Here is a 23,222-nt window from a genome sequence, read left to right as displayed (position 1 = left end):
CCTCACTATATGTACCAGCATACATATTTCTGTAGACACTGAAAGAGCTGAGCCTCCTGAGGAAGTACAGTCAGCATGTGCTGGTTTCATGCATCAGCACATCCACAACACCAAGGATCCACTATGGGCCTTGGATGGCAACCACCCAGGCAAAATACCGGCCTCTCCCCACCTCTCAAAACTAACCATCTATTTGCTGCAGTCAGGTGGAATGTGGGTGTCCCTTTGACCTTCTCCAGCCACTGGGAACCTCAACAATCAGGCCCCTACATACTGGATCATGCACAGAGAAATGCGCTACGTGTTCAAAATGTTGTAGCACAAGCTTTTTCACAATGCAAGTGCTACTCCTCCTTAACTTATTCTACCTATGTAACCACTTGTTTATTTCAAGGATACCCAAGAATTCTCCAGAGAGACTTGGTACCAAAGACACCCAGTTGTCATCACTTGCTGTTTTTGTCATGTATCTGTTAATAGATGAGTGATGGAATGCCACAGAGACATCATTCAACAACTTCTTGACACTACAGAGTGTCACCTCTTGCTTCAGTCCCTATTGCAGATTATCAATCCTATAGCCCAGAGCAGGTCACATGGGTCTGTCTCTGTCTGCGTGCGGCAGAGTGTAGTCAGAGCTCAGCATCACTCTGTGAGGATTCACACTGCTACTAAATGCTCATAAATGTTGTGTGGGCCGCCAGAAGAGGAGGTACTGCTGGCCCACCACCAGAGGGCGCCCTGCCTGAAGTGCGGGCTTCAGGCACGAGAGGGCGCAGTCGCCTCACAGGAGCAGCCAGGGTGACAGCTGTCACGCATCACCTGCAACAGCTGTTACCCATCATCTGATCAGCAGGGGAATATCAGCAGGACGACGCCTCCACCTCTTTGCCGAGATAGCGTTCTACCTGGAAGGTAACGTACCTCAGCTAACTGTTTGACAGTATTCATTATAACTTTGTGCGTTTTTTCGTGGACTACTTTTCCAACGAGAGGTGGAGGTAGCTTTCGTGTCATACGGATTCCTGGGTGCAAACGCGCCCTCATTTAATTGCTTTTTGTTCCTCGCCAGCAGTACCAGGTCCGACACGCGGAGGCAGTGGCCACCTGGGAGTTCGGGACTTGGCGGCTCCAGTATTCCCGGGGTCTGGTGGCGGAGGAAATCGTGTGGTTCCGGTTCTGCTTTGGACAGGCGTCTCCTATCTTCGAGCCTGCCCACACGACACCTTTGTAAATTGACTTTTGTCTATTGTTGTAATCTGTTGTATTTGTTGTGCACATTCACAACAGTAAAGTGTTGTTATTTGACCTACTCCATTGTCCGTTCATTTGCGCCCCCTGTTGTGGGTCCGTGTACCTACACTTTCCCAACAAGAAATGCTAAAAGAACAGTGCTGTGAGCCTGAAAACACTTTAAAACTTTTATTTAGTCCTACAGACAAAGCAAAATGTCATGGAAATTTTTATTTAATTTAACCTTTATTTAACCAGGCTATTCTCATTGAGATTTAGATCTCTTTTGCAAGGGAGACCTGGGCAATTATAAAGTTTCCAATCCAGCTGCATGTCTTTAACCCCTTAATGCCCGAATTTATATAGCTGTATATAAAAAAATGTTTTGTGTGTGTTTTTGCCTTTAAGTAGATGGTAAATAATGTTGAGATTATTAATTTCACTTTTGCACAAAAAATAGATAGTAATATTGGGTATTCTGGTAATGACTTTATGTTATAATGTTATAATAATAATGATGGTATGTTGCAAATTTGCGACAACGGGCATACAGGTCAATTTGGTAAGGTGCATATTTGAGTCAGAGATTGTAGCATATATGCGACGATGGGCGTTAAGGGGTTAAATGTGGGATGAAGCTGGAGCACCCGAAGGAAACCCATGCAAACATGCAAACTCCACACGGAAAAGCCACAGGTGGGAATCGATCCCATGACCTTCTTCCCAATAGAGCACATCAACATTTTTTTGTGAGGGACTTTCCACTTTTCATACACTGAAGGATATTTGATGGATATTTCTGACTAGCATGAAGACAGAACACATTGAGTTCGAACTTGTGCTTGATTTTAGTGAGACAATTATGAAAATGTATTATTATTAAGCTTTTGAATGTGACTCTGATATTGACAGTTCCTTGTGGTTGGAGCTGCTGCAATGCACCACATGTTTATTTTGTAATTTATTTATACATTGTTTTAAAATCTTTTCTATGTAACTAATGCATAGACTGTGGGGATCCATGTGATCTAGCTTGGGTAGTGTTTATAAAATAGGTAGCTGGCATTTCTCAAGGGTGGTAATAAATTATGCAAAGTTTCTGTAATGAGATGGGATGGCATGAGTCCAGAATGTTTTTAGAACCTTAGACCTCAACAGTTTTTGAAGAACTCAACCCTTTTGTTTCCTGTTAATTATGTAATTTTTTAAATGTTAATTTACTGTCTTAATGTATTTTTAAATTGTTTAAGTTCTTGTTATCATATACACACTATTATTATTATTATTATCAGTATTATTATTATCAGTATTATTATTTTATTATTACTTCTATTTTGTCATTTGATTTTTAAGTGGGTCACAATGGAAGTAACTGTTTTCACTTTGTCATCCATGTATTTTTTACATATTTACAATGATATTATGTACTTACATTGAACTTACTAAATAAAATCACACACACGCTTTTAATATATATAGATGATTTGCCGCCCCCTGCTGGAATAACGTGTGAGTCCAGAATGTAATTATCAACATTGATTGTTCAGTGTTGTTAGTTAATATCCGTAGTTTCGCCAAAAATATTAGTCCTGTCAATGTTTGGTTTTGGCAGCATTCATCCTTGACCCAAAATACATAAGCATATCAAACTGCAAATGTCAGGTCTTCCCAGTTTGTCTGTGATCAGAGTTATACACACTCTCATGCACATAGAGCTTTTTGTCTTTTCTGCATTCTGCTGCAAGCAGGTGCTTTTATTTTACACATACATCAACAGTGGCAGTGGCGAAGACATCGAAGACACTATCCTTCCCACTCAAATTAAAGGCAACATGACAAAACCAAATTGACTAAACCAATTGAACAACAAAAACACAATAAATCAGTAACACTAACAACACTGTTAAACTAACATGAGCCACAATAACAAAATTTAACATTCCAAAATCCCATGGTGCATTGCAGCACAACATCCATTGTTCACTGTTGTTAGCTAATATCACTAATTTCTCCAAAAATATTAGTCCTATCAACTTTCTGGTTTTGCAGCGTTCATCCTTGACTGAAAATACGTAAGCATACCAAACAGCAAATGTCAACTCTCCGCAGTTTCTCTGTGATCAAAGTGTATCAAATATTGATACACTAGTTTTTTTGACCTAACAACTTTGGTAAACCCATTTCTAGCAATGTTTCTGTGTAGGCTCTCAGTTGTCCAGGTGGTTTCCATAGTAGAGAAGCTTGAATCTTCGACTGGACTGGGTTGCTTGACGTGAGGACGTTTTGCGTCAAATTGCAGAAGCTTCCTCAGCTAAAATTCTTGCTCTGGGAGTCTGACTTCTGTCTGACTCTTGTAGAGACGAATGAACAGAAGCCAACAAAAGCTGGAGTTTTAAACCTAACCAGACCCCTCCTACTGAGAGGCAGACTGCTATAGGCTAGTGACTAAACAATAGCTCTAATTAGCAACTATTGTGCTCTACTTAGCACTCTCCTAATGACAGGGCAGCTGTCCCTCCTAATGATGGGATGGATGGCTTTCTTGATGGCTCCCTTGATGACTCTCCTGATGACATGAATGACTCATTGCCATGAACAAAAGACTGAAACTCCTTTGACCTGAGTACCCCATTGTAAACAGGGGACAAAGCATGTCTCAGACCACCTCCCCGGTTAAGGCTGGGTTTCAAACGTTTCACAAAGAATGCCTCCTTGACCCCTCTCTCAAACCATTTCTTCTCTCTGGCTAATATTTTAACTTCCTTGTCCTCAAACGTGTGGTTATTGTCTTTAAGGTGGAGATGAACTGCAGACTGAGGTCCACTGGCGCCCTCTCTGCGGTGCTGGTATAGTCTTTTGTGTAAAGGTTGCTTAGTCTCACCTACGTAGTGTTCGTTACAGTTTTCCTGACATCTGATAGAATACACTACATTGCTCTGTTTGTAACTAGGGATCATGTCCTTAGGGTGAACTAATTTCTGTCTCAAGGTGTTAATCGGTTTAAAGTAAACTGGGATTTTGTGCTCAATCAATCAATCAACTTTTTTTCTTCTATAGCGCCAAATCACAACAAATAGTTGCCCCAAGGCGCTCCATATTGTAAGGCAAGGCCATACAATAATTATGAAAAACCCCAACGGTCAAAACGACCCCCTATGAGCAAGCACTTGGCAACAGTGGGAAGGAAAAACTCCCTTTTAACAGGAAGAAACCTCCAGCAGAACCAGGCTCAGGGAGGGGCAGTCTTCTGCTGAGACTGGTTGGGGCTGAGGGAAAAAACCAGGAAAAAGACATGCCGTGAAGGGGGGCAGAGATCGATCACTAATGATTAAATGCAGAGTGATGCATACGGAGCAAAAAGAGAAAGAAACAGTGCATCATGGGAACCCCCCCACAATCTACGTCTAAAGCAGCATAACCAAGGGATGGTCCAGGGTCACCCGATCCAGCCCTAACTATAAGCCTTAGCGAAAAGGAAAGTTTTAAGCCTAATCTTAAAAGTAGAGAGGGTATCTGTCTCCCTGATCTGAATTGGGAGCTGGTTCCACAGGAGAGGAGCCTGAAAGCTGAAGGCTCTGCCTCCCATTCTACTCTTACAAACCCTAGGAACTACAAGTAAGCCCGCAGTCTGAGAGCGAAGCGCTCTAATGGGGTAATATGGTACTACGAGGTCCCTAAGATAAGATGGGACCTGATTATTCAAAACCTTATAAGTAAGAAGAAGAATTTTGAAGAAATTTTGAAGAAATTTTGAAGAAGACAGAAGTGCTGTCTGAAGATCCTCTGTAGTTTTTCCCCTACTCCTGCTAAATAAGGGAGAGACACTCCTCTTCTTGTCTCCATCTCCTGTCTATCTGGTCTCTTTGTTCTCTGGGACTTCTGCACTTTGTCCAGGGACCATCGTGGGTACCCACATACTGTGAGGGCTTTCCGGACACGTTGTTGTTCTTTTGCCCTTCCCTCTGCAGTTGTGGGTACCTGTATGGCTCTGTGTTGAAGGCAGATGCACGGTGGTCCTGAACACATCGGACTACGAGGCCAAGATCAACAATTTGCTCAGTGACTCCAATACTTACGAACGTCTGAAGAGAGACCCCACGAGTGGCTATAAGAAGAAAATCATTAGCTACCTCCAAAACCTGGAGAAAGAGGGACTCATCGACAGGCAGACATACTACAGACTGTGCCCTGGGGACGTCACTCCGTGCATCTATGGACTGCCCAAAATCCACAAACAGGACGTGCCACTCAGGCCTATTGTATGTAGCACAGATTCCATCACGTACAATTTGGCCAAGCACCTCAAGTGGATTTTGGCTCCTCTACTGGGTAACTCAGACCACCATGTGGAGAACACACAAGATTTTGTGAACAAGATCAAGGACCTACAGCTGGAGGCAGATGAAACTATGGTGTCATTTGATGTGACATCGTTGTTCACCTGCATCCCCACCGCTGAGGCCATGTCAGCTGTGAGGCAGAGACTGCTGGAGGATGTGTCTCTACTTGAAAGGACCAACTCACACCAGACCACATCTGCCAACTCTTGGAGATCTGTCTCAACACCACGTATTTCCTGTTTAGGGGGAATTACTACAGACAGATTCATGGTTGTGCGATGGGGTCTCCGGTATCCCCCATTCTGGCCAATCTGTACATGGAGCAAGTGGAGAAGACAGCCTTGACGTCTTTCACGGGCATCTCTCCCAGTCACTGGTTCAGATATGTTGATGACACATCGGTTAAAATCAAGCAATAGGAAGTTGAAGACTTTACAGAACACATCAACTCGGTGGACGCCAACATCAAGTTCACACGTGAGGATGCCAGAAACAACCATTTAGCCTTCTTGGACTGTGATGTTATGATTGGAGAGAACAGGCAGCTCCAGACAGGGGTTTACAGAAAACCAACTCGCACTGACCAATATCTGCTCTTTGGCTCAAACCACCGCCTTGAACACAAGCTCTGGGTGATCAGGACGCTTCAACACAGAGCCATACAGGTGCCCACAACTGCAGAGGGAAGAGCTAGCTAAAGAACAACAACGTGTCCGGAAAGCCCTCACTGTATGTGGGTACCCACGATGGTCCCTGGACAAAGTGCAGAAGTCCCAGAGAACAAAGAGACCAGATAGACAGGAGAGGGAGACTAGAAGAAGAGTGTCTCTCCCTTATTTAGCAGGAGTAGGGGGAAAACTACAGAGGATCTTCAGACAGCACAAAATCCCAGTTTACTTTAAACTGAGTAACACCTTGAGACAGAAATTAGTTCACCCTAAGGACATGATCCCTAGTTACAAACAGAGCAATGTAGTGTATTCTATCAGATGTCAGGAAAACTGTAACGAACACTACATAGGTGAGACTAAGCAACTTTTACACAAAAGACTATACCAGCACTGCAGAGAGGGCGCCAGTGGACCTCAGTCTGCAGTTCATCTCCACCTTAAAGACAATAACCACACGTTTGAGGACAAGGAAGTTAAAATATTAGCCAGAGAGAAGAAATGGTTTGAGAGAGGGGTCAAGGAGGCATTCTTTGTGAAACGTTTGAAACCCAGCCTTAACCGGGGAGGTGGTCTGAGACATGCTTTGTCCCCTGTTTACAATGGGGTACTCAGGTCAAAGGAGTTTCAGTCTTTTGTTCATGGTAATGAGTCATTCACATCATCAGGAGAGTCAAGGGAGCCATCAAGAAAGGAATCCATCCCTTCATTAGGAGGGACAGCTGCCCTGTCATTAGGAGAGTGCTAAGTAGAGCACAATAGTTGCTAATTAGAGCTATTGTTTAGTCACTAGCCTATAGCAGTCTGCCTCTCAGTAGGAGGGGTCTGGTTAGGTTTAAAACTCCAGCTTTTGTTGGCTTCTGTTCATTCGTCTCTACAAGAGTCAGACAGAAGTCAGACTTCCAGAGCAAGAATTTTAGCTGAGGAAGCTTGTGCGATTTGAAGCGAAACGTCCTCACGTCAAGCAACCCAGTCCAGTCGAAGATTCAAGCTTCTCTACTATGGAAACCACCTGGACAACTGACAGCCTACACAGAAACATTGCTAGAAATGGGTTTACCAAAGTCGTTAGGTCAAAAAAACTAGTGTATCAATATTTGATACACTTTGATCACAGAGAAACTGGGGAGACCATTTCTAGCAGCCAAATAGTTCATACACATGAACAAAGGTGAATTTTCAAAAAATGCTTTTCATTGTACCAGGTTTAGAGTCAGATTAATTCTGTATGCAGTGCTCTAGAAAAATATGTGTCAGATACTCTGAAAGCTGAGAGGCTCCTGAACATTTTGATATGCAACATGGGTTAAAGATTATACAGTGAGGAAAATAAGTATTTGAACACCCTCTGATTTTCCAAGTTCTCCCACTTAGAAATCATAGAGGGGTCTGAACATTTCATCTTAGGTGCATGTCCACTGTGAGAGACATAATCCAAAAAAATAAATAAATAAATAAAAAATCTGGAAATCACAATGTATGATTTTTTTTAATAGTTTATTTGTATGTTACTGTTGTAAATAAGTATTTGAACACCTACCAACCAGCAAGATTTCTGGCTCACACAGACCTGTTAATTTTTCTTTAAGAAACCCTCTTATTCTGCGCTCTTTACCTGTATTAATTGCACCTGTTTGAACTTGTTACCTGTATAAATGACACCTGTTCACACACTCAATCAATCACACTCCAACCTGTCCACCATAGCCAAGACCAAAGAGCTGTCTAAGGACTCCAGGGACAAAACTGTAGACCTGCACAAGGCTGGGATGAACTACAGCACAACAGGCAAGCAGCTTGGTGAGAAGACAACAATTGTTATGATTATTTATTAGAAACTGGAAGAAACACAAGATGACTGTCAATCTCCCTCGGTCTGGGATTCCATGCAAGATCTCACTTTGTGGGGTAAGGATGATTCTGAGAACGCTCAGAACTACACAGGAGGACCTGGTCAATGACCTGAAGAGAGCTGGGACCACAGTCACAAAGATTACATTAGTAACACATGATGCTGTCATGGTTTAAAATCCTGCAGGGCAGCAAGGTCCCCCTGCTCAAGCCAGCACATGTCCAGGCCCGTTTGAAGTTCATCAGTGACCATCTGGATGATCCAGAGGAGGCATGGGAGAAGGTCATGTGGTCAGATGAGACCAGAATAGAGCTTTTTGGAATCAACTCCACTTACCATGTTTAGAGGATGAGAACAACCCCAAGAAAACCATCCCAACCGTGAAGCATGGGGTTGGAAACATCATACTCTGGGGGTGCTCTTCTGCAAAGGGGACAGGACGACTGCATCGTATTGAAGGGAGGATGGATGGGGTCATGTATTGCGAGATTTTGGCAAACAACTTCCTTCCCTCAGTACAAGCATTGAAGATGGGTCATGGCTGGGTCTTCCAGCATGACAATGACCCCAAACACACAGCCAGGGCAACTAAGGAGGGGCTCCGTAAGAAGCATTTCAAGGTCCTGGAGTGGCCTGGCCAGTCTCCAGACCTGAACTCAATAGAAAATCTTTGGAGGGAGCTGAACCTCCAAACCTGAAAGATCTAGAGAAGATCTGTGTGGAGGAGTGGACCAAAATCCCTGCTGCAGTGTGTGAAAACTTGGTCAAGAACTACAGGAAATGTCTGACCTCTGTAATTGCAAACAAAGGCTACTGTACCAAATATTAACATTGATTTTCACAGGTATTCAAATACTTATTTACAGCAGTAACATACAAATAAATTATTAAAAAAAAATCATACATTGTGATTTCCGGATTTTTTTTTTTTTTTTTTTTTTTTTTTTTTAGATTATGTCTCTCACAGTGGATATGCACCTACGATGAAAATTTCAGACCCCTCCATGATTTCTTAGTGGGAGAACTTGCAAAATCGCAGGGTGTTCAAATATTTATTTTCCTCACTGTACATAGGTGATAAAAATGGAAGCTGCATCAGATGAAAATTTATAATGACACTTGCACTACATTACACCAGGTGGAAGGTCAAGGCCACTTTTATTTTTACATTGTCTCTGATTGTTTCACTTCTTTGTTCTTTAAAATATTTAATTTAAGCAATAATGTGGCAGAAAGGTTCTCCTAAAAAGCCTACTGATATGGTCCAAAGGTTCAGCTGGTGTTGAGACAAACATCAGAACAGAGAAGAAATATGATCTGTGAAAGCTGGACTGTGAAATGGTTGTTACTGTCAGACAGTGATTTTGTGTATCTCAGAAACTGCTGATCTCCTGAGAATTTCATGCTAGAGAGAGAGAGAGAGAGAGAGAGGAAAACACTTTGTTTTTAGCAGGGTCAGAGGAGAATTGCCAGAGTTGTTCAAGCTGACAGGAAGGCTGCAGTAACTCAAATAACCACACGGCTCTCAGTATGATTAACGCAAAGTCAGAACGTCTTCACATTTCAGGGCAGGTAACAGTGATTAGATTTACCAACAGCCAAGGACACACACTCAGTCATGCTTCATTACTTACACCTCTATGTAATAAATTGTCCAGTGCGCATAGATCAAAAAATAAAACATATATATCATAGCTTTTCTTTCAATATAGCACATGTAAAATGTACAAAATAAAAAGAAGTGCAAAATTCACAGAAATGCAGGACTAATTATAACTAAGCAGTGACCATGAAGGAGTCATGTGAAAAAGAAATATTTATTCAGAGCTGAAAGAAATAGAGGGAAGTAGAATTGCACTGAGCGGAACAAGATAAGGCTTGGAGAATATTATATAGTGAGTACATGATATGTTTCTTAATGAGATTTTCAGGAAAACCACAAAGCTTATTACTGTTCATTCTACAATATGTACTGAGCTACTCCCTCGTCTCCTCCACCTCACAGGTGGGCATTCACCCTGATCATCATCTCCTCCTACACTGCCAATCTGGCAGCCTTCCTCACCGTCCAGAGGATGGAAGTTCCAATTGAGTCCCCAGATGACCTGGCTGACCAGACAAACATAGAGTATGGCACCATCCATGGAGGGAGCACCATGACCTTCTTCATGGTACAAGCTGTCGCAGTGCCAGCTTTGGTCGGCTTTGTGCTTATGTTTGACAGTGCTGGGTGGTGTATTTTACATGTAGACCTTGAGTGCTAGCCTCACACAGTTAAATGGTAAATGGACTGCATTTATACAGTGCTTTTCCATCTGCATCAGACTCTCAAAGCGCTTTACAATGATGCCTCAAATTCACCCATTCACACAAACACACTCACACACCGATGTCAGGGTGCTGCCATGCAAGGCACTACAAGCGACTGTGGCTCACAGCAGTTCCCACCGAAAATAACAGAGAAACAGCCTGAGATTCTCACATGTTTACATAAAACAAACACAATAACGTCTAAAAACCCAGATAATATATTCATGAGAGTTTTAGGCACAATAATGCCGTTTTCCATGTGCAGTGGTTAAATTGCAGTGTTATCAGAGCATCTCAATGTTATTGACATCTCACAGGGAGGAGACCTCTGAAATTTTGCAAGATTTTACAGGGTGATGGTCACGTGTTTAATGCACTTGGTTTCAGTGCGGAAAGTTCCCTGTTCGAACCCCACCCCTGCCACATTGCTCCATATAATGTGGAGTTGCATCAGGAAGGGCATCAGGCATAAAACTTGTGCCAAATCAACATGCAAATCCATCTTGGACTTGCTGTGGCGAACCCGAGTGCAAACAAGGGAGCAGCCGAAGGGTCTTACTAATTGCAGGCTATGTTTGGCCTGTATGCTAATTTTTGTGAAGTTGGACTAAAATGCTACATCCCTTGAGGCTGAGGGCTAATCCTCCAAGTGCACTTTATAAATCTTTATAAAGAATAACTTGTGTCCATCATGCCAACTTTGTGCTGTGAATTTCTTGAATGGAAAGACAAAAGAATGGAAAGGAAAAGAAAGATTGTGTATATTGTCCTGTCATTAGGCTACAGATTACGTTATAGTGAGGTCTAGCTCTTTTGTGTTTAATATGAATTGGCCTAGAGTTTAAATATTCACACCATCTCTATCATAATTTTTGCCAGACTTTGATCCTTTGGGATTCTGGCTGTGGTTGTTACTTGTATTGCGCCTTGAGCCTTCACTGCACCAATTACACTGATAAATAAATGGTAAATGGACTGCATTTATATAGCGCTTTTCCATTTGCATCAGACGCTCAAAGCGCTTTACAAATAATGCCTCACATTCACTCCGATGTCAGGGTGCTGCCACACAAGGCGCTCACTACACACCGGGAGCAATAGTGGATTAAAGACCTTGCCCAAGGGCCCTTAGTGATTTTTCAGCCAGGCTGGGATTTGAACCGAGGTTCTTCTGGTCTCAAGCCCAACACCTTAACTACTAGACCATCACCTCCCCTAGACATCTCCTCCCCTAAACCATCACCTCCCCTGGTCAACACAATTTTTTTTGCATGGTGTTTTTCAAATCTGAATCTGGTGTTAGTTTTTGCCAGTCATGTTTTTGAGATATGAAAGCATATTTCTCGTATCAAGCATTGAAACAAAAGCTGCAGTCTTGTACACCTCTTCGGCGCCATAAACGATATTACAACTCTTGTTCACATTACACGAACCTGGTCTAAAAAATATGCTTTTGATGCTGCTCTTCTGCATTATTAGTGGCATCAAACAAATGAATGAATGAGCAACGTTTGCATAATCCATCAATAGAGAACATGCAGATTGCAAAAAAATGTGATGTGAGAGGAAATCTGAGCTCAGATTTGGATTCAGCACCCCAGGATTACCCGAAATCAGTTCTCAAAGTCAATGCAAGGACAAAAAGTTTTTGTTGACTCATTTTATATTCATTATATTGTTGTTAGTAACCTTAAGGGCCTTCATTCATTATGCTACACCACATCACCCTCCACTGGATGTGTAATGGGCTGTAGTAAACTACATTTTAGCATTTTAGAATACCAAGTCCTACTTCTGCAGTTTTGGTGAAAGTAACTCAAAAGTAACACATGAGTCTTGTAACGCATTACAGTTCAGAGTCAGTAATATTGCAACGTAACAAATTACATACTTTGAAATAACAGTAACTAGTAACCTATAATGTATTGTACTTTGAAACCACCTTGCCCAACACTGGTCATCAAATAATAATTAAATAAGTAATTTGAATGTTTTTTTGCAAAGCACATGTAGCATGAATGGAAAATATTAAATTATGGAGTTAATTATTCCCATTCTGACTATATCTGGGCTAGCTCAAAAGGTCTTGTGGGTCCCGATGGCCTACCACTGTTTGAAACATGTACAGATATAAATGTTTCTTTGTGTACTGTTGCAATGGAGAAATGTTTGCCTTTGTGGCTGTGCACAAAGTGAATTGTTGTGCTCATTTTGCACGTACATCAACAGAGCTCCACTGTTGTTTTCTTTATGGCTGTTTGTATCTGCATTAAGTGGCTGACTGCCTTTGTTTGCTTTTGAGACCACTTACAGCATCTGTGTTGACATCTGTGTTTGTCAAAGAGTGTGTGTGTCCACTGTAGTAAAAGCTATTTATATAATGCATGAGAAATTGTCCTGTGCTATCATGTGTGATTATAATAGTGTGATCTGTAATTTCCTGTGTTACAGGTGCAATATATTTCGGCGTTATAGTATGTTAATCTACACAGTCCAGTGGTGGGCACAGATAACCAAAAAATTAACTTCGATAACAGATAATCAGATAACTGAAAAGTTATCTTTGATAAAGATAAACCAATAAACCACCCAAAAATGTATTGGAAGTTACAGATAACCAATAAATTCCAGTATTATCTGTGGTACATTTGCAACTACTAATAAACTGAATTTGAGTTTTAACACCACGATCGCTTCTGGAAGCATCAAAAGCGACGAAAGACCCAAGCAATGAGCCCATACTTCTATGTTTGAACATCCTGCCCCCTGCTGGAAGCTCTTGTTTACTACACAGCTTACAGCACAGAAGCAAGCTGAGAGCAGCCACAAAGCCAGCTCTCTACCAATCACAATGTTCCGGTCAGGCGGAGGTCTTGGAAAATAAAGTCATACTGATTTATGGTTTGGTGTGAATACTGATAGAATAACTCCATTAATGTCAATTCTGTCATTTGTACAAAGTTAAAATATAACATATATCTTTTAATGTTGAATAATGCACTAATTCTGAGGTTTTGTAATAAACACAGACAGATCGCAAAGGATTCTGGGTAAAAGTGCCTCTGCTAAATACTGATTGGTTCAGTCATTCATTATGTAAACCAAAACGTTAATGTGACGTGTGTCGTGTGTTGGTGTTTACAGATAAACGTGCTTTTGTAAAATATTCCATTTTTTATTTGTAAAAACAGGCATTTTTATGGAGCCCTGGAACTGTCATCGCAAAATGTTTTGCATGTGGAGAGAATGTGCGCTCATTTTATTAGTGCTGTGCGCACGTTTTATTATATTGTAAAACGTGCACTCAATATTGTCTTGACACATAAATGTTGGCTTTACACTGTGCGCGTTTTGGCCCTTTTTCAGATTATTTTTCATTCGTGCGAAAATTTTTTGGACCGAGTTTCAGGTTAATCGCGCGTCCTGTATCGTGTAGTGTACATGGAGTAACAAGCTGCGTTTAACATCTCACGACCACCTCCTGATCGCCGATCGTATGGTTGAATGAAAATCAACCCTGTTTGATATTATTCTGGCCAGCCATTGTGAAGGTATCCTGCTGCTGAAGAGCTACAAGCATCCACCTGCTCGCACCGTGCATGTGCAAACACAGCAGAGCTGTCTTGTAATGTTTTGTTTGTTTTTTTTTTGTCGTTTTGTTTTTAAACTTTGATGTCTCCCATCGAGAGTTTTTGTAAATTAAGTTTGAAAAAAAACTTAACTTGTGATTAAAAATATAGCGTCTGCTCATCTTCAGGATGAATACTACCATGAAGTGCCATGAACACTACTGGCCAGTAGATGGCAGTACAGACCGTGAAAACTTGCCAAAACAAAATTCCAGATAATCCATGTCAGCTACATTTAAGATGTGTGGAATTTAACAAACGCAAATACAATAACGTCTATAAACCCAGAGAATATATTCACGAGAGTTTTAGGCACTAGAGTTTAATGCTGTTGTCCGTGGAGCCTGAACAGAGTGTCTGAAATGCATTTGTCCTGTCGTGAACATACTGAGATTACCCTATCCTACCCATAATGCACTGCTGGGCACAGCATGTGCTCACTAAAACCTTAAAAATTAGCACATTACTTTAAAACTAAAACATATATCTGATATTTTCACTTTATAAAACTTCAGCTATGACAGTAATTTTAAATAACTTGTCCAAAATTAGTTTGGTTAAAATTTGAACCATAAGTTAAAAATGTATGCCTCTGGATGACTTGGGTGATATTGCCAGCATATCAGTATAGTGTTAAAGGAAATGTCCCCCCCATTCTCTTTTGCCTGCAGAGGATAGAGCAATTTTTCATAGAAGCAGCTCTCTTCTGTTTGCAGAGGGTGGAACTATACATCTGTTAGGAAACTTTTAACAGGTAGGTGCTCAACTAATTTTAAAAATGTTTGCTGCTGTTCAGCTTTGTTTACTCCGTTATCGGACAAAAATTTATCGGAAGATAATTAGTCCAATAATGGTTTTTAAATTTATCTAAAAAGATCATCCAATAATGAAAACATTATCTTTGATAATTATGTTATCGGAACTGTGCCACCACTGACACAGACCACCACATAATGCACAAAGCTGCAACATGTAATTTTACACTTAAAGGCTTAATCTTTTTCTGAGCATGCTATATTTTTTTCCTAAGTGCTGAACCATCTCCCTCCATGGGAAAAATGATGCATCAGCTGTGCCACAAGCAAATAATCTGCTGCCTTGATTCACCTCACTTTGCTCCTCTTCTTTTCTTTTCCTTTTTTTAAAACTCCTATTTAGCGTTGATGCTTTTCTGTCCATCTCATTATTCACACTGATTTTTCTGTTCTGTGTACCTCCCTCCCCTGCTCTATCTAGGACACATCTCTCTTTTGCCATGCTTCTTTCTCCAGGTCATCCCTCCTTCATTTCTGCCCCCTCTGTTTGAGTTGCGCTTGAGCAGAGATGTCAGAAAAAACATGCAAACCTGCATTCGAGGTTTGTACCTTGAATTCAAATGTAACTTCCTGTCGTCTCTGTGTTGTTCTGCAGAATTCGCGCTACCAAACATACCAGCGAATGTGGAACTACATGAACTCCAAGCAGCCAAGCGTATTTGTGAAAAGCACAGAGGAGGGCATCGCCCGCGTATTAAACTCCAAGTATGCCTTCCTGATGGAGAGCACCATGAACGAGTATCACCGCGGCCTCAACTGCAACCTCACGCAGATAGGAGGCCTGCTCGACACCAAAGGCTACGGCATCGGCATGCCGCTTGGTAACTGCTTTCATATGAAAATACATCACTTTTTAAAACACTAATTGCATAACAGCACATAACAGCTAATAACATAATAGGCAGCTGGTAATGACTTTAAATTGCTTAATAAATTCACAATATCTTGTGCTATAAATGTCTCATTAACACAAGTAGTAAAACCTATCGGTTTGATAAATTGCCAGTTAATGGTATTATATCAACATAAATGTATCTCTAATACATAGCAGTAAGTTCAAATTTTGACTTGTTAAATGTTGTCTTTTCATTTGTCAAACATATGTTTGGGTATAATTTGGTGCTAATCCTTATGCTGTCTGGTTAAGTTATGTTTTATTATAGCTATGTTGAGATGAGATGTGATGAGAAAGCTTTCAGTGACTAATGAGATATTAATCATAGTGGTTATAAAGGGAAAGAAGAACTTAAGACACAGAAACTGTCACTCACTACGGGGTATTCCTCCACCAACATCTCATCATGCAATGTCGGGAAATACGTATTTACATTTTGTGATTTATTTCTATTACAAACTTGCATTGTTTTAAGGAATCTAAGGTTTATGAGCATTTATTTTGACATTTTCTGGACCATCCTCCAGCATGGAGGCTTAGTGGTTAGCAATGTTGCCTCACAGTGAGAAGGTCCCAGGTTGGCTTCTGCAGTGGTCCTTTCTGTGTGGTTGTTTTAATGTTCTCCCAGGTGCTTGTGTAAGTTCCCTTCAGGTGCTCTGGCTTCATCCCACTTCCAAAGGCATGCAGATTAGTGGAATTGGTGACTCTAATTTGACTGTAGTTCATGCTGGTCTTGTGCAATATGTTGTTTGTAGCCAACAATGGCTGCCAGTCAAAGCGGGAACTACCAAAATTCAAAGATGTGTAGAAACCCCTATTCTTTAGTCTCTTTCTCTCGCCAAGAAAAAGCCCAATTGATATTTACTCTTGTGCAGTTTCTTGCTTAGTGTCACTCTCTTTTTCTTGTCTTCATTTCCTCCAACATTGTTCTCTGGTTTATTCACTGGTAGGGTGACCACATTTGGAATACCAAAAAACCAGGACACTCGGCCCAGCAATGAGATACTTGAAGTTTACTTAAAGATGCCTTGTATTTTCAATACATTTAAAGTATGCTTCCTCTGTATGGATAGAAAATTGTTACATTACAAAATACTATCTATAACCAAAGATACAAATTCAGATAGTCTTCTCAAAGAAACCAGGACATGTCCTGGGAAGACAGGACATTTGGTCAGCCTATTCACTGGCTCTGCCATGATGTGCATACTAGGAACCCAGACCAAGCTTTCTTATAGCTAGCTGCTGGCTGGACTCCGCCTTTTTAAAATCTTTGGTCTGGTATATAAAGTATGTCATAAATCAATGTACCAGAATTTGCAGTTACCATGAGAACTGTTCCATCTACCAGAGTTACAAAATGCAGCACCAGGTGTTTGGGGGAGCTGAGGCAATAACTGACATAATTGAAAAACATATTGAAGCCTTTTCTTTAAGAGAAAAATACATATAAAATGTTGCTGTAAAATTTGAACATGCACACCAAAATTTGGTGGTGTCTGTTTCACATCAGACCTGACATTCTCCCCGTGCTTGGTGAAAAATATTATGCATTACTTCAGTAATCCTGCTTACAATCCAATAAACTAACAAATGTGGGTGATTTCCATGACAGAGGTCATCGTTAGATACCGTTTAAAATGTGAATGAAACTTTGAACAGTAATTTGGTCAGCCTAAGGGTTCTGAAAAGTGAAATAAAAAGGTCAACACTAATTTAGTATCAGCTTCTCAAACAAAGCACTTTAAGGCCGACTGACTAGTACGCTCGATAATTCTTTGTGTTTCATATGGACTGACATGCCTGAAGATGTTAGGCTGTCTGCACTTTGGCTCATGAGGGGTTTAAAGGTCAGTGAAGGTTGCAGACAGAGATCAGGTTATGTCTTTGATAGCCTGTCAATACAAGTTTAAAATCAAATAAAATATAGTCAAAAAGCCACCAGTGGCAGAAACAACAATCCAAGATTGCAATTTACACCGACACTGCACAACTCATCATCAACTGCTTCTTTTGGCTGCTCCCATTACAGATTTCCACAGCAGATAATCTGTCTCCATCTCATTTATGTAGCAATTTCAGGAGAGAAAATGTGGGACAGCATGCTGGCCAAGTGATCAGTGTATTTGCTTTCAACACATTCGATGCCCATTCTCCATGTAATGTGGAGTTGTGTGAGGTAGGACATCTGGCGTGAAACTTGTGCCAAATCAACATGCAGCTCCATAACGGATCTGCTGTGGCAACTCTGAGCAAGAAGAGAGAAGCCAAAAGGACTTTTCTTCAGGTTAGGAAATTTCAAAGTGCGTAACATCATAAAAGATTACAAGGCAAAAGTTCAAATTTAAAACAGATATTAAAAAAAATAAAAAATCTAAACAGCAACAATAACAGCTTCCCTTTGACAAGTCTTCCCTAAAGCCCCTTTCACATGGGGCCAACTTGGAGTTGCGTAACGCGGCATAGCTACTACGCTGAGTTTATGCAGCCCTACATCGAGTTTATGCAGCCCTCCATGGCAATACACTGAGGGATGCAAAGGGGTCTGTGAAATGGACGTAAAAAATTAAACATGTTTCAATAATTTTTTCATGGACTTTCAGCATAGAGCACTGGACACAGTGTTCCGCAAGTCTACACAGCACTCCGCTACTGTATGTAAATCTATGCAACATTGCGCTACTGTACACCATGCCTCTGGCATTGTACACAACCCTACGCCAGGGTGAAAAATCCTTTTTGGTTTTTCATCAATACATAGCTGCATTCTTAGATTTTATTCATCCTACTGGACTTTGCTGGCAGTGAAGCTTCAAAACCACAGAAGAAAGAAGAGGCGGGAGCGAGAGGACATTCCATGTCCACTCCTCACGGAGGGATCGCCAGGGAGAGGACATGTCCGTGTCCACTAACTCCTCACAGATGGATCACTCGCATGATCGCTGGCTGCAGCTCCACTTTCAACTTCTCAAGTTCTCCCATGATTGTGGCACGTTAAATAAAGTCCATTAACTCCTGAAAATGGGCAGCACGGTGGCTTAGTGGTTAGCACTGTTGCCTCACAGCAAGAAGGTCATGGGTTCAGTTCCCGTGGCCTTTCTGTGTGGAGTTTGCATGTTCTCCCCGTGTGTGCGTGGGTTTCCTCCGGGTGCTCCGGTTTCCTCCCACATCCAAAGACATGCGGGTTAGGTGGATTGGAGTCTTTAAATTGTCCGTAGGTGTGTGTGTGGGTGTGTCTGTGCTTGTTTGTCTGTTTGTGGCCCTGTGACAGACTGGCGTCCTGTTCCGGTGTACCCCGCCTCGCGCTCCATGACTGCTGGGATAGGCTCCAGCCCCCCGCGAACCTTAATTTGAATAAGCGGTAGAAGATGAATGAATGAACTCCTGAAAATAATGTATTTTAACAATGTATCAAATCCATCTGCGTGTCCAGACAGTCTGTAAAAACAGTGTCATGGAGCCAAGCTTCTCCCCCCTGCTCCCCCCCCCACCATGCATAATTTACGCAGCCATTCCTGCATACTAGATACGCAGCACAATCCAACTCTACACAGCCCCAGTGTGAAAGTGGCTTAAGCCTCCCGACTTCCTCTGTCCGTTCTCTGCATCAAAGAGAAGGAGCCAGTTTGAGCCCCCGATCACGTTCTTGGTCAAAGCACAAAAAAGTGCTTAAAAAAACCACATGGTAACTGTATGCTGAAGAAAACAGGTCAGAGGTAGCTTTGGCTTGACAGGATTGAACAGAATTGAATTTATAATGACAAAATATTTCATAAAGTATATCCACTACACCCTGCCGACTTCTCCTGAGATCGCAGGGCATGAAATCAACAACGGAACCTTAAAATCTGTATATTTACAGGGAGTCAATGAAGGGAGGATGACACTTCCCAATTCAAGTTGACATTAGCAGCAGCATTCTGAGACATGTCAAGCCATCTTGTACTCTCATGCAGTCAACCAGAAAATAACATGTTACACTAGTCAGTTCTGGAGGCCATGAAAGCATAAATCAATGTTTCAACATCTGCTGTAGACAGAATAGGTCTGATCATTGCAGTGTTGCATAAATGAAAATGGGCCATCTTTGTCATCTATCTAAGGTGCAGGTCAAAGGACAATGTTTCATCAAAAATGATAATTCATTCATGATAATTGATCATAAAAATGTTTCTATCTGGAAGGGCCAATAAAAATCATGTCAGTCTCCTTAAAAGTAGAAAATCAGAAGATATTCAGCTTTTCACTGGAGCCAGACATGCTTCTAGTTTTTCCATATGAGAGGCATTTACTACATATGTGTGCATGTCATCAGGATTATTGTTGTTGTTGTCAATGTTGCTTCAACAATAATAATTGATATTGTAATTAATATGAAAGGTATGCACATAATACAGTAGTGTTCAGAATAATAGTAGTGCTATGTGACTAAAAAGATTAATCCAGGTTTTGAGTATATTTCTTATTGTTACACGGGAAACAAGGTACCAGTAGATTCAGTAGATTCTCACAAATCCAACAAGACCAAGCATTCATGATATGCACACTCTTAAGGCTATGAAATTGGGCTATTAGTAAAATAGAGAGAGTGGTTATAATCTACTGAATCTACTGGTACCTTGTTTCCCATGTAACAATAAGAAATATGCTCAAAACCTGGATTATTCTTTTTAGTCACATAGTACTACTATTATTCTGAACACTGCTGTATGTGTGGCCTCACCAGTTGTTGTGACTTTGCAAAGAATATACATTCACCCACTGGATATGAAGCCACATGTGGACACGCACCATATTAAAATCTGAGACACTGGTTAAAATTAGAGTGCCTTAATTGAGGGAGTGGCAACATGACTCAAAAAAAAAAAAAACAGTCACGTGACTCATGGTGCCATCTTGGGTTCAAAATAGCGTTTGCCTGTTAATCTGTCTGCATGTAAATACAGCTATTTTATTTATTTATTTGCTGTGTATTTGGAGGCACAAATAGACACAGCAAGGGCTTCAAGATGTGCCGATTCCCTTCAGATCCAAACAGAAGAAATATTTGGGAAAATAAAGTCAGCCGTGTGGGATGGAAGCGACTTCATCGTCAAAGCTTTGCAAGAATAAATTTATTGTTCAGTCCCATGTGCATTAAAACTCACCTAAACCATCATCGTATAAATTGGATATTCGCAGTCACCGGACAAAAAAGAAGTCCCAAAGTTTTTGTTACTGTTTCCCATGTAATAAACAGAGTATATAATGGAATTTGCATAACAGCTTTTTTGCTCACATCGAATAAAATGTCCCATCTGATTGCAATGTATTTCTATTAAAAACTGCAAGCAGTCTGAATGTGCACAGTAACAGAGGTACAAATTAAAGTTCCGTGCTCTGACACTCATCAATTTGAGGAAACTGGGACCGGAGTCATTTCCCTGATTAAAAGTCAGACCGTTTATTTTTTTACACTGTGTTCAGACTCAGACCCGCAGCCTGGACGTGCACATGTTAAATCAGACACAAAAGGCTGTTATCTGACACTTTTCTGCTTTCACTGCTTTGTCTGCCATCATATTATAAATGGATCAGAAAAGTCTGCGCATTTACAGCACAAAGTCGGTAAAAGAGGAAATTGTACAGCTTACCTTTGATTTGGAAGTGATGACTGTAGAAAGAAAGCCTCGGCCCCACCAAATAATAAGCCATGAATAATGAGCCACGCATGGGTGTGTCAGCGATTATTTGAAGAATGATCCACATTTGAAGCCGTCACGTATCTGCTACTAAGGCACCTCTATGTTCTCAGTACCTCAAATGTGACAGGTATCAGCCTCTAGTCAGCTACGGCGACCTGTCATTTGAGCCCCGTCCAGCCTCAAATGGCTTGTGTCGCAGCACATGATCCACGTCAAGCCACATATGATCCATGTAGCACCATGTAACACGACGTTGGTGCACGTTTAGGCATGGGTTTGGTCCAAACCTCCAGCCCTCCCACAATTGGTCCCTTTAAAGTGTGGGTTTTCAATTCACAGCATCCATTCAAAATGTCACATTTTTAAACACAGTCCAAAGACACTGCACTGAGTTAGTGCACGCGCCCGTGCCAGGGGATACAAATTCTGACAGGGATAACTACTTTGGCACAATAATGGTCGGTGTGCACCGTGTGCCAGGCTGCTGTTCACCTGTGTTCCAGAGTCATTAAATGCAGCAGTTCTGTGTGTTCACCCAGCTCTCTGTGACCACAAAAAAGAAACCACAATGAGGTGGCCGCTTTAATTATATACACCCACTGCCGCAACTGTGTGGATCACCCCCCTCCCCCCCCCCCCCCCCGCCAAAAAATACAACAAAAAAACACATCCATAATCAGACCAGCTACAACCGAACCACGGGTTCCTAGACAGTTGCCTCTGTGCTTCTTCTCACTGGCTTTATTTCTTCTGTGGCTTACAGTCACAGTGATCCAAGTTTTAACTTTGTGTTCGTCCATTAATGTTTGCAAAATCGCTCTTTTGCATGCTCTCGTCCTGCATTCCTGGACAGTTGCCTCTACGCTCCTTTTTGCTGGCTTCATTTCTTCCGCGGCTTCGGTGGCTTTATTTCTTCCGCGGGTTTAAACACCCAGCCATTTTGACACCGTGATCCAACTTTTAACTTTGTGTTCATCCATTATTGACTGCAAAATCACTCTTTTGCGAGCTGGTGTTTTGCGTAAGTGCTCGTCTTGAGTGCCAGTCACTGCGTCAGTGCGCACACACAGCGAACCTCATTTGTCCATTAACAAGATGTTAAATCTATCATAAACATACTTTTACAGCTAGGAATGAACATGCAACTGTTTTACCAAACTATTAAACATTACAAATAGCTACCTTTTAAGCTGTTCCGAATACATTCCTCATGGAGCAGGAGAGAGTGTTATGTGTCGGACGCAGCTCGGAGAACCGACCAGCGTTTGAAGGACCCAGTATGAAATAAGCAGAGCACGGTACAAAGGCTAACTGAATTTAATACATAACAGTGATACAAAAATAACAGAAAGTGCGGTCTGGCGTGGTGCGCTCCCAGCAGCACTAACGGTCCGGAGCCAGAAGCTGTTCGGACCCAAGGACCCCGCCGACACCCCCCAGGTGGCCGCAACAAACCGAGTCTGTGAAAGAAGGAACCATTATGTGAGTCCACACTCTACACACAGAGAGAACACTTAAAGGTGTACAAACAGCAAACACTTCCTGGCTTGATTACTAATCAGCTTCCCAACCTGCAGGCATGGAACATCCAGTTCACAAAACTCCACTGCAGTGGAAGCCGATACATGACTAACATACAGCTCAATATAAAAAGGTGTGAGGGACACCACATTTACTGACTGTATAAATGTTAGTCACAAAATCTAACGTACCTCAGGAAGTGTGCTGACGAGCGTGAGACCTCACCCCCTCCTCTTTCACAGACCGTGCATCAAACCCTGGACGTTCTCTGCATC

The 23,222-nt window shown here is 41.5% G+C and overlaps 1 protein-coding gene across 4 annotated transcripts in view; it reads left to right on the top strand.

Annotated features, from left to right (window-relative positions):
• grik5 (glutamate receptor, ionotropic, kainate 5) overlaps positions 1-23,222 on the top strand; it is a 352,876-nt gene that overhangs the window by 320,990 nt on the left and 8,664 nt on the right. For all 4 annotated transcript variants that reach the window (XM_034174412.1, XM_034174411.1, XM_034174414.1 and 1 more), the window contains exons 16-17: positions 10,099-10,264; positions 15,443-15,668. In XM_034174412.1, the coding sequence (XP_034030303.1) occupies positions 10,099-10,264; positions 15,443-15,668 (392 nt within the window). The remainder of the gene's footprint in view (positions 1-10,098; positions 10,265-15,442; positions 15,669-23,222) is intronic.

Source organism: Thalassophryne amazonica, chromosome 7 (assembly GCF_902500255.1).
Source record: "Thalassophryne amazonica chromosome 7, fThaAma1.1, whole genome shotgun sequence".
Taxonomy (NCBI): Eukaryota; Metazoa; Chordata; class Actinopteri; order Batrachoidiformes; family Batrachoididae; genus Thalassophryne; species Thalassophryne amazonica.
This window is presented reverse-complemented; position numbering and strand designations above follow the sequence as displayed.